The sequence below is a fragment of the Dryobates pubescens genome, chromosome Z, assembly GCF_014839835.1.
Source record: "Dryobates pubescens isolate bDryPub1 chromosome Z, bDryPub1.pri, whole genome shotgun sequence".
NCBI classification, from domain to species: Eukaryota; Metazoa; Chordata; class Aves; order Piciformes; family Picidae; genus Dryobates; species Dryobates pubescens.
The window spans coordinates 106,227,409-106,240,471 of NC_071657.1; the positions used below are offsets into that span (position 1 = coordinate 106,227,409).

Genomic DNA, 13,063 nt, shown 5'->3' on the forward strand with positions numbered 1-13,063 from the left:
GAATGTGGACCTGACTCTCTTTTCATTCACATTCTTTTGAGTTGATGCAGTCAGTGACATTCTAAGAAAAGGAAGGAAGGTCAGTGATCTCACAACACCATAAAATGGACGTTCAGCCTGGGCATGAATTTATTGTAAGGAGCACTGAGCTCTCCTCTTTCTGTTAGCACCAGGAACAATACCATGTGTACAGCTCCCACAGCCACAAAAGGTCTGGATTCAGTTTTGCCAGTTCAGTAAGAAAAGGTCAGTCACACTAAGACACACACACAAGGAATGGATTTTGTAAAGCTTGTTACAAAGATATCCAACTTACCTCCCTCCCTTTGAACTATGTGGTACAGATGAACCATATGCAGGATATTCTCCAGATCTTGGTCTTGGTAGCCTTTCTCATGCATGTCCTCCACCGAGTCTGGATAGATGACTTGATCCCGTAGTGTTCCAATGGACATATAGGGCCTGAGAAGCAATAGAGAGAAACCGGTAATCTGGAGCTGGCTCCAAGCAAGCACATCTTGCTGATGCTCTCTGAACAGAGCCTAATGCTTTAAACACCATCTTGCTAAAACTGGATTTATCTGTGGGTACATTGTGGGTCAATGTTTTTCTGAGTTTACCCTAGGGAGAATGTATTGTTTCCACAGCTGATTACAGGGTAGCAACAGGGGTAGTATTAGCATGAAACCAAAATGACAGATCAGGCAGAATAGCCTTCTACTTCATAGCCTGTTCTAAACGCTTTCACTTGGAATAAGGGAAGCTATACTATGTTCAAGATTTGGTACACTCAGAGGTTTAGAAATCCAATCAAACATTCACATGCTAAAAGTAAATTGTAACAAAAATCTTGCAGTTCAAACTGGGAAAGACTCCCATAGTGCAGCACGAGACATCCGAATCAGGCAGGACGGCACTGAAGTCTTCTTTGCACACTACTACTCTGGACTGCAGAACTGGGAACTGGCTCTAGAAGCCAGTGTAACACTTCTGAATTGCCAAACAGCATACAAGAGAGAAGTTGATCAGCTTAATCCTCCCAGCATCAGCCTTCCTTTGCCAAGCACAAGACTGAACTGGTATGTGGAGCAGCTTATGAATCACCACAATCCCAGACCAGGTAATACCATTTGTCATACTAAGACAAGCTGCCTCTACTTTGGAGCCAAAGTCCTCAATTACATTTGTGTCCCTGCAATGGCCATGGGCAGTCTCCATAATGAGACTGTGCCCAGCCACTGGTATAGCTCAGGCCCCAAAAATTCTCCTAGTTTCTAAATAAAGGCAGTTCAAAAGAGAATTTTATACATCTCTAAAAGATACTAGGCCACTCAGGCTAGGAAAGCAAAGGCAATCTATGACACATCTATTTGAGTATCTAGATTGCTGCTCGTTTTTAAGATTTCTTGTGAAGCAGAAATATCCATTCTATCCTACAGACACTGCTCATAGCTCTTGAAAACACCCTGGTTATGATTTGTCAGATTTTGAGTTTGGCAGGGAAGGCCAGAGCTGTCAGGCTCCAGACTATGTCCTGCTTTCTGTGTGAAGAGTTACACTAACTCCCTCTGGGTTCATTTGCCAAAACAATGCTAATCTTATTAAAGCTGTGGTGCCAAGGGATGATGACAGAGGGGAGCATTTAAAATGGGGCCAGCAATGAGGAGTCTTCCAGGAAGCTTACTCTTGGCACTGAGATTTTCTTCCAACAACTTCACAGCACATTGATGAGGGATCAGATTTTCTCCCCTGAAAATCGCTGGACCTGACTGGTGAGCAGGTTTCAGCCATGCAGAAGCTTTCTCTGACAGAGATGTATAATACCTTATCAGATTGCTTCCCCTCCCTTGCAAGTGTCTCTGCAGAAGGGTTTGGATCTACCCACTGTTATTCTAATAGTCCCTAAAATACATCACAGAGTAATTTGAAGGAATTCATAATCCAACAGATGTAGGATTAGGTAATTAAAGCTGCAACATAAACTGAAAGTCATATTCAAGATGGCTTTGGTTGTACTGTACTGGTGAACTGTCTGTACCCACCTGTAATTAAACTACTTTCACCACCAGCTGGGTGAGAGTGGGAAAGGCAGGGGATATGAACTGCTTGCAAATATTTGGATATCTCCCTGCTATGGGCAGGCACCCAGATGGAGAAAATCAGAACCACAAGTCAAATACAAGCACTGTTGCTCCTCTTGGCCCATTGTTCTACTTTCTGCTTATTGTGGGAAGAGAACTGCTCTGGGCTGCTGTATGAACAGCAGTGTCAAGTGTGCAGTGATGTGGATATTGCAAAAATCTCAACTCTAAACATTATGTAACTCTGTAAAGTAATAATATGTTTCATTTCCATAGCACTCTTCACCTAAACTTTACTTCTTGCACATGTAGAAATGACTTCTCTAGCTCCATGCTGCTGCCATCTCTGGCACAGAAGCTGGCAAGTGCACCTGGGCTCAGAAAAGTTTAAATCAGGCTGTGCATAAGACTTGTGCAATTTAGGTGAAGCTGCAGGTAAGGGCAAGGAGGACAGAGTTACCTATCATATAATTTGTCTGGAGTATAATACCTTACTGCTGTGAAGTATGATCCTCTAATGACTTGCAGCTCTGAGATTTAACCTACAGCACATCTGGGAAGGCAATGCATCATGCCAGGATACTTGTTGCCGTGCTGTTTATTGAGTCACTAGCACCACTTCCTGGTACAACTGTATTTTCCTTGTAGCCTCCCATCTAAACCTACCAGTAATACTAAGCATGGCTCTCCCCACCTAGCTTGTATAAAATAAAGAAAACCTCAGTCTGCAGTAGAATAGCAATAGAATAGCAATTACTGATTAACTACCAGAGAGCAAGAATGGCTTATGGTTACACGTCTGTCCCAGGAGGTGGGAGAGCATGCTCTGCCTTCCCCCTCCTACTAGGAACCACTCACGTCCCTGAGGGAACACTTCACCTTCCTTATCATGAGATGCCTCATTTGGGGCTCCACATCTTGACAATAGAGAGGCACCTGTGTGGTTGGCTTATAGGGTGGGGATGGATTGCCTTCTGGGTGTGTTTTCTCTCCAAAGGGGGACAGCGCCCAGACACCTAAATCAGATAACTAACTTATATAGTGCTAAAGTTAGGCAACAACTGATCAAACTCAAACTCTCATAATCTCATACTAAACAAGATGATAACTTGAAGACAATAACCTCCTTACTTACCATGGGTGCCACAAAGTCAAACATACTAAAGCCTGTTAAGCACCAGGTGTTATTGTAAATGAGGTTACACAGTGTGATACCTTGACATTAAGTAACATACATGTAACTGGACACAGCAACAGTGAAATCTTAGCTTTGTCAGTAAGCTCCTTGCTAAAATACTGTTTTCATTAAATTTGCAGCAGGCCAAATAACAGAAACAGCCTCTTTGTCCTGAAGCAATACTTGAGTTTAACTGGATTTAATTAATTTCTAGGAGAGTTTTTCCCTTCAACCAGAGGGTCTGAGTCCCAGTCTCAAAGAAAGCACTCTGTACAGACTCCTGGGGGTACTGGTTGATAGTAGGCTGAACATGAGCCAGCAGTGTGCCCAGCTGCCCAAGAAGGCCAATGGCATCCTGGCCTGCATCAGGAATAGTGTGGCCAGCAGGAGCAGGGAGGTCATTGTGCCCCTGTACTCTGCACTGGTTAGGTCACACCTTAAGTCCTGTGTCCAGTTCTGGGCCCCTCAGTTTAAGAAGGATATTGAGATACTTGAATGTGTCCAGAGAAGGACAGCAAGAAGAGGATACTGGAACCCAAACTCCAGCCATGAAGGTATCTTCCTTGGAAACTTGGAAGATCTTAAGGAGTCAGTGCTCGCACTGAAAAATCTGCAGTCCAGAAGGCCAGTGGCACAGGTCATACCTACATCCTTCCCCCAGTGCTGTCTAATTCCCCAGCAGGTCCAGTACAGCATTAAGATGAAAGCAACAGTTTAAAGTCCAGCACAAAACATTACAGCTACCAGAGATGAAAGGTGAGGGGCTGTATGGCGACGTATGGTTAGCAAATCTCCTCCGGGAACTAGGTTCAGGTTAAATTCTTCTCAGCTTGCAGGGCATCAGATTTCCATTTTTCTAAACTAACATCCAAGCTAAGGAGGAGTCAAATGCAGGGCACCTTCTAATCTTCCCACTGAAGCAAGGAAACTGCTGCCATGAGACAGGAATCTTGTGCCTAAAGAAAATGTTAGTGAAACTGCCTAATTCATACTATGCCAGTCACTGTCCTCAACTGTAAGGAGGGAGACTTCAGTAGAAGTCCCTTGTATCTTGTATTATAGAGATTATTAATTCTTCTCCCCATGCTCTTTAATATAAAGCATCTAAACTTCAGTAAGAGCTGCCTCAGACATGTATTTAGAGATTCCTATAGATTAACTCTAGGTGGCTCTCTTTGCCTACTACACACATTTTTTTGGGGGGTAATTCTCCCAAAGCACTAAATCTCTGTTTGACTAGCTAGGGAAACCACCTGTATTTAGAACTTTTCATTACCTGGCTGGTACCAAGACCTTAATTTTACGAACTCCATGGCCATGCTCCTAATTTAGGTCATAGAATCACAGAATCAATTAGGTTGGAAAAGACCTGAGAGATCATCAAGTCCAACCTATCACCCAGCACCTCATGACTAACTAAACCAAGGCTTCAAGTGCCACATCCAATCCTCTTTCGAACACCTCCAGGGATGGTGACTCCACCACCTCCCTGGGCAGCCCATTCCAATGGCCAATTGCTCTTTCTGTGACTTTCTCCTCACCTTGAGCCTAAACCTCCCCTGGTGCAGCTTGAGACTGTGTCCTCTTGTTCTGGTGCTGGTTGCCTGGGAGAAGAGACCAACCCCCACCTGGTTACAACCTCCCTTCAGGTAGTTGTAGACAGCAGTAAGGTCTCCCCTGAGCCTCCTCCTCTCCAGGCTAAACAACCCCAGCTCCCTCAGCCTCTCCTCATAGGGCTTGTGCTTGAGGCCTCTCACCAGCCTTGTTGCCCTTCTCTGGGCATGTTCAAGAGTCTCAACATCCTTCTTATATTGAGGAGCCCAGAACTGGACATAGGACTCAAGGTGTGGCCTAACCAGTGCTGAGTACAGGGGCAGAATGTTAAAAAATTAACAGGCCCAGTTTATTGCATTTTGTGTCGTTCAAGGGATTTTAGGGCCAGCTAAAGTTTCAGCAACCCTTCTAAATACATAAATAATTGATAACTCTTTAAAATACCACACACTGAACTTTCCTCTCCACTCATACAGGACTAGGCATGAATATCCTCTAAATATTTCAGATAGATCAGTTACCAGCGTGGAATGTAATCAGCTTATAGCCATTAACACAGTTAACAGGGAATGAAATGCACAGTATGAAAGGTTGAAGTCTCAATGCCTATCATTACAATCTGGTATCAAAAGCTGAGAAAAAGAAGTCACACTAATCACTGGCAAAGAAGCTATGCATTTTTCTGCAAGAAAATAAGCAGAAAGGTAAAAGAAGCCACTAATTTAAAGCAGTACCCATGCTCAAATACCATCTCATGATTTACTTATTTATCACTTACAATATAGCTAGAACTCATCAGTTTGCCTAAAAGTTAAAGAATTCACAGAATCAGTCATGCAGCTTATATGTATCTTGTGATAGGCAGAGAAGACAAAGAACACACACATAATTAAAAACAAAACACCCAGACAATTTCAACAAAATGAGAGGCAACTGTAATATGAAATTATACTTCCTTCAGTGAACTATGTCAACCAGACATAAAAATAAAAGCCTTTTCCTGCAAGACAGATGTTCTGTTCTCTCAACCATCCTTGTAGCCTCATAAAGGTTACACACTTTTAGCTGCCTAGATGAACAGAGGCAAATTCTACCTTTGGTGTATGAATTGATGGTTTATTACTTTAATTTGATGGGAGTTGGGGGGGGGGGTTGAACACTTGTATAAAGAAATGGCCACTAATCTTCTCTCAGGAAGGTTGTTAGTTACTGCCGAATACTGCATTGTCCCCAAGAAATGCAGACAGAATCACCATGATGAATAGAACTTCAGATTTACCTTGGAAAGTACAGTAAGTTGGAGGAGAGACAAAGGATGAGATACTCAGCCTGCAGGCAGGCATGGGACTAGACCCTGAACTCGTGTGAGTGAGCAGACCATGGAGAGGCTCAGAGAAGGCTGAAGATCTAGTTCACTTTGGAGCTCAGAAACAGCTCTCAAGCCCAGAAGACAGGGCAGGCAAAAGGCAGAGCCTGGGCAATGTGAGAAGGAATACCAGCTTTTCTTCAAGAGAAAATATGTCTACTATCTGGATATTTAAAGGCATCAGGCCCTGTAACGAGAATTTCTGATTGAAAATTATAGCAAGAACAAGGAGAAAGGACTTCTTCCAAGGGAAGATAATGCAGTTGTTATTAAAGCTTTCAGCTATCTTCTCACAAAAGCCAGCATCCTTTTGGTCTTTTCATACCAAGCTTTTTATGTCAGGCAGGTTTTGTAGTTTATCTTTCCCAGTGCTTCCTCATGTTATGTGGCCAAGTTGCTTCTCATAATTCAATATGAACAAGGCATTTGAAGCATGCTTTCTGACATTCCTAGGTAAAGTAATATTGAAATAATAAGCATTTGCCATTCTGTTCATCTATGAGAGATTCTTTCTTGCACAGCCGCAATGTAGGGCATTAAGCTGGAAGTAACTGCTCAAGCTGGAGACAGTAATGGCAGTTTCTCTGCAAATACTGGGTCACGTAAATGCAACCACCACATTACTTCCTAATAGGCAAGTCTGTTCATATTGTCACATAGTGATCTTAGTTAACCTGTAAGAGAATTTGTTCCCTTGCACTGCTATCAAATCTTGATTTTAAAGGCAGGTGAGTTATTTGTCTCAGCAAAATGAATCTGGCACAGATTAAATAGTTGCTTTGCCAGTGCATCCAATAATCTATATACAAGCCACATGCTCAGTTTTTACAACCCATTAGAGATTTTGTATTTATAAATGTTTGTCAAGCTTAACTTGACAATGTACTTTAAAAAAAAAAACATCAAAAATTAAGTTTGATAAACAGTCTGGCACACACATGGATGCCTGGAAAGGTGGTACAGGCAACATGTAGTTACCGATGCTGAAGGAGGATTTTTCATGCTCAAAATCCTATAAAATGAAACAAGTGGGAAGTGGAGGTATTGCAAGTTAACACTGTCAAGAACATAGTATCCAAAATTCATGATGGAACACAGAGCAGCTGATTGCCAGTGATCCTAGTAAAAACATTCCTGCCATTGGGCATCCTTGCAGAGGAAGCTCTACATATTAGTGATGCTTCTGTGCAGGAGCACAAGATTGCTGTGCTTCAGAAGGAATATTCAAAACAGGAAGAATGCTGCTTCAATTACATGAATGTATTTCACCTTTTAGTTGCATATACATCACAGTATTTAATCAGACATGCAGCTGACACCACTTTACACCTCTATGTATTTGTCACTTGATAGTCACCCTCCTTACATTTGTCACCCTCCTTACTCCAACCTCCCTTCAGGTAGTTATAGAGAGCAATAAGGTCTCCCCTCAGCATCCTTTTCTCCAGACTGAACAACTCCAGCTCCCTCAGCCACTTCTCATAAGACTTGTGCTCGAGGCCCGTCACAAGCCTCATTGCCCTTCTCTGGGCACACTGCAGCACTATGTCCTTCTTATAGAGAGGTCCAGAACTGAACACAATATTCGAGGTGTGGCCTCATCAGTGCTGAGTACCAGGGGATGATCACCATCCTGTTCCTGCAGGCCAAGATATTTCTAATACAAGCCAGGATGCCACTGATTTTCTTACCCACCTGGGCACACTACTGACTAGTATTCAGTCTACTGTTGACCAGTACCTCCAGGTCCCTTTCCAAGTTGTAGCCTTCCAACCACACATCTCCAACTCTGTAGGATATCATGGGGTTGTTATAATCCAAGTGTAGGACGTGACACTTGGCCTTGTTGAACATCATGCAATTAATCTTGGTCCACAGACCTAACCTGTCTAAATACCACTGTAAGGCTTCCCTACCCTCTGACAGATTGACACACCCACATAGTTTGGTGTCAATCTGATAGATCATTCTTCTGGCCCTTTGTGCAGATGGGCATCACATTTGCTAGTCTCCAGTGAACTGGGACCTCCCTGGTTAGCAAATCTCTATCAAAATAGTATGCAGAACTGAAGCACATTATGTTTCATATTAGTGCTATCTACCACAGACCTTTTTCTCATCTGTTAGATAAACTGTGAACTTTGGCAAAGTACTGAAGGAACAAGGTAAATGGTTGTGTACTATCAGCAAAGTGCTGAAGGGCAGTAACAAGTGCTAATGCAGCATTGGCATGTACAGTCAGAACATGTTTTAACTTCACCTGAGCCAACTAAAGGGATACAAACAGAGCACTATGAGCTGACAAGAAATTAAGATGGGCAAAATACAATATAGCATAGAGTCACCTAAGCCAAATGAAATGAGATGAGATGAGGCAGGAGAACTTGCATGAACATATTCAATGGGGCTACTTCTCTAACAGACCACACACTAATGAAAAAGCAGCCTAACACAGAACCATATATATACATACTATCCAGGCATATACATTCTTCTTAAGTAACATAGGGTATCTGAAAGTGAACATAAAAATTTTGAAAGACAAAATTTTTCAGGTGATCAAGAACTGCCTTAGAAAACAACCACAATGTAATGATAGTGGCCACTACTAACTACCTCCAATACACTATGCCAGTGTGTGTCATCTGTCAGATAAGCAGTGAACTTTGGAAATACATTTAAAAGGAGCACAGTAAGCATCGCAAAGAAATGCAGTGTGCATGGGAATAGTTATCTGTGTACCATGATGTGATCTGATGGCAAAGTACTGAAGGAACAAGGTAAGGTGGTTGTGTACTATCAGCAAAGTGCTGACGGGCAGTAACAATTGCTAATGCAGCATTGGCATGTGCAGTCAGAGCACGGTTTAACTTCATCTGAGCCAGCTACAGGGATACAAACAGAGCACTACGAGCTGACAAGAATTCTGATTTGGTTCATGACTCCTTACCAACTAGGGCAACCCATAAGAGTTATTCTTTCATTCATGACTGGTTAATTAGGAGTGCAAAGAGGTGGTTAACACAGATGAATTTTGGGATAGAGAAGTAGAAGAAGGGGTAAGAACATATAGTCTGCCAGGTACTGAGGCCTCAATGAGATGTGACAACTTTGAGCTGTGACCAGTTCCTAGCACTGATCCACCCTTGAAAACAAGCTGCTTCTGGCACCAACATGATGCTGGACTGTGTAAAGCCTCTTAAAGCCTCCCTCCTCTTTTACAGGCTTGTCACGGACAGTAACAGAGCCACACTCCCAGAAATCCCTGGGCTTCTCTCTCCCTCTCCCCAAAAAGGGCAGTTTGTCCCATCAGCATCCACCCGAACTGTGACAGATAAAGACAAATTCTGCATGGCCTGACCCTATGTAAGGGTAGGGAAAAAAAAAAAATCATCTTACCATGATTCACCATAAAATCTAAAAAATGCAGGAAAATTATGCTAAGCAATCAAAAAAGATAAGAAAATACAGGGACTCTTAAGGCTCTGTTTTAAAGCCTACGTACTACTAAGTAAAGCTAACTACAAAGCACTTGCAGTGCTGATGAAATTTGGAGCACAGAATGAGATAATTGTTTTTGACAAATCAGTTTGATGTGTAGCTTTTATGTTTAACTCAGCAAAGACAGAGGAATTCCCATGCATTGCTGGAATACTACACTGAAACTTTATAGAGATTTAAAAAAAAATAATCTTTTCATCAAGCTCCTATTTACTGGGGATTTTTTTTTTTTCACTTAGTCACCACTGTATTCTCCACCACTCACTGTGTGCAGGAAAGGGTCCTACATCTGACTCAAACAGAGCTGATGCAGAATAAATTCAGCCACAGGCACACAGAAGCTCTTACCAAGCTCACTAAGAGCTTCTTCCATATTCTTGACCAGAGACACTATATATGTTTAAACACAGTGATGTCACTCTAAGTAGCTGCTCTGACATACATCCACCAATTCAAAAGCATTCTGTGATACCAAAGTTCTCACCTACTCACTTAAAAAAGTGAGTTAGGTTCAGTATTCAGTATTACTAAGGTTGGAAGAGACCTCAAAGATCATTGAGTCCAACCTGTCACCACAGACCTCATGACTAGAGTAGGGAGGACACTAGTGCCCACTGCAGGCTTGAACTCGCAACCTCCCCATTAAGGGTCTTATGTGCTACCAACAGGTTGAATCCAGGTGGCACCGTTCTACCACCACCCTGACCCTCCCAGTATAGAGTTACGCTGAAATATATACACAATGAAATGTATCTTTTCCAGTCTGAAGTTACACAAGTATGTCTAAAAAATAAAGGTCATGCTGATCAAGTAGCAATTTGCACAGGGTTAATAAGCAAAATGGTTGTACCAGCAGGAAAATTCCAAACCAAGCAGATATAATTTTTGGACTTAAAACAAATTAAAAGCCACTACAGAAATTCCAAATATATTCTAGAGCCAGGGATAGATAAAAAACTCTACTGAATGCATAGTTTATGTAGGTCATAAATAAATGAACAGGAAGGAAAAAAAAAAAAGTGTCTGAATCGCTTAAGGCAATCCACACAAAAGCCCTAAAAATCCAGCTGATCTGTTGCAGGTATGGTTCAGAAATTTGAAATTGAATCTCCTTCAAGTCATTATTAATGTCGCAGATAGTCATCTAAGGACTCTAAGTCCAAAGAACAAACATTGGGAAAAACAGCAATTCAGGATTCTCAGGGACAAACTAATAAATCTCATTGAATGCTGTCTTATATCAACCCCTTCAGCCACATTCACCCACAAATCTCTACAAGATTCACAGTCCCTGTCAAAATATAAGACATTTGTAAACGCCAGGCCATGCTTCCAAGCCTAAAGAACCCATACTGGCACAGCTGAACTGTACTCCAAAGTAGTATCTTGCAAAATCAAAATCCTTCAAATTCAAAATCTTCAGCCACAGCTTTTTTTGTTAAAGAGTCCTCTCTGTCATTCGTTGCCCCATATACCCAGGCACCATTTTCTCTTTTGAGAAAGGAAACTTCTGTACTGCCTAAAAAGACTTCCATGAGCACAGAGCTCACACAGAGCCAAGCCACGGCAACATCACATAGGTGTCCCAAAGACATCATGGCAAAAATGCTTATGTATGGTTCCAGCTCCTGCAAGGAAAGTGACAGCCCTGAATTTTAAGTATCATTCTGAAATACAGCCCTAGGAAAAATGAATTTGGGGCTAGGCTCTTTCCTTTGGCTTATAACCTCTAATGCTCCACTTTTTTGCTATTCCACCAAGACAGGGCTCTGCTTCAAAAATGTTTATGTCTGGTGGCAGCTCCTACAAGGAAAGCAGTAGCCCTGCATTCTAAGTATCATTCTGACTCTTTTCTGGAAACACACCAATAGGAAAAAGGAATTTGGGGCTAGGCTCTTCCCTTTAGCTTACAACAAGAAAGAAGTGGTTGAAACTCAAGATTTCCTGCAAGAAAAGAATTCAGAATGGTTTTTATTCTGCCTAAGAATAAAACTGATTTTAAGAATGTCACACACAGTAGACACTCTGAAACACTGTTTTGAAAAATATTTAGTAAAGCACTTTTTTCCAAATTCCTGAATTAAATTCTTACATGGCTCAGAAAAAAAAATGGCAGTAGTTAGCAATAAATTATGCATACATCTGAAAAAATGATAGATAAATGTGCTGTGTTACATTTACCTGCAGCAAGGAAAATCTACTCATTGGTTAATATTTTCCATTCAGATAGCTTGTAATTTTAAAATACAAATGGTATGATGAGTAATTCTGCCCATGGGAAGAAATGAACTACAGAAATCAATCAAAAATTCTGGTTGATTTCAACTTTGTAAAACAAGCTATTTAGGAGTCTCTAAGGAGATATTCTAGAATCAATTACATGAATTTTTGTTCTGAATATCCAACAGTAAGTCAGAACATAAACAAAGCACACAAAAAAGCCATGCTCCCCTTAGTGAAATGAGCATGTTATTAAAAAGGCAAGTTGCAGCTAATGTTGGATTGGATTTTGTCTTGCAGTGTAGAAGTTCAAGTACTAAAAATTATTTTGAACAATTCAGCATTTACAAATCAAAACACTCCTTGGTTTTATCTTTGGTTTTAAAGTGAAATAATAATTTAGATCCATTAGCTCTGTTTACAATTTCTTTAATATTCTACTCTGTTGCTATGATCCTAATCATCCAGGACTTTAGCCATCAGGGGATTCTGGGCTCTATTACAAATGTATGTGAGCCCTTTCCAATGACTGAAGATTTGCATCACCAATGAGAAGAGATCTCTCCACGAAGCCAAGGTTGTGATCACCACCTTTTAACTTAGCTGTACATATCACAGATTGAAAATGAGAGAAGGGTCAAAATTCATGTAACCAGAAAAAAGGTATCACTTGAGCAGAACACATACCTTTGTGGTATATAGAACATGTGCTGTGGAGGAGGTTTGTAGAGAACTCCTCCATACACAGGCCACAAACCACTTAAAATTCTGAAAAGCGAACTCTTTCCACAGCCATTGGGTCCTGTGATTAAAAGATTCATCCCTTCCTCGACCTACAACAGGAATGAAAAAAGTAGAGATGTTACTATGCAGTGTATGCAGTACAAGACAGTCTAATCCCCCACAGAGGAAGTTATATGAGCATTCCTATCAAATTATGAACTCATTTCATTAATTACCTGTACATATTTATGCAAATACTCTGGGAACAGTGGCAACAGATACAGTAAGTGAGCTGAAATAATAAAAACAATTTATATAATGTCTGAGTATTTCTATAAACTACACTGATTATATCACAATGTCAATGCACCATTCAGAGTTAATTATTGTAATGCAGGTTAGGTCTTAAGGTGTTAATAGCATACAGAGCAGTGCTATGCC

The 13,063-nt window shown here is 41.2% G+C and overlaps 1 protein-coding gene across 1 annotated transcript in view; it reads right to left on the reverse strand.

Moving 5' to 3' along the window:
* Positions 1-13,063, reverse strand: part of ABCD2 (ATP binding cassette subfamily D member 2) — a 48,021-nt gene that overhangs the window by 18,826 nt on the left and 16,132 nt on the right. The window contains exons 6-7 of the mRNA XM_009910185.2: positions 12,587-12,732; positions 317-462 (exon numbers count right to left, since the gene is read on the reverse strand). Coding sequence (XP_009908487.1) covers positions 317-462; positions 12,587-12,732 — 292 coding nt within the window. The remainder of the gene's footprint in view (positions 1-316; positions 463-12,586; positions 12,733-13,063) is intronic.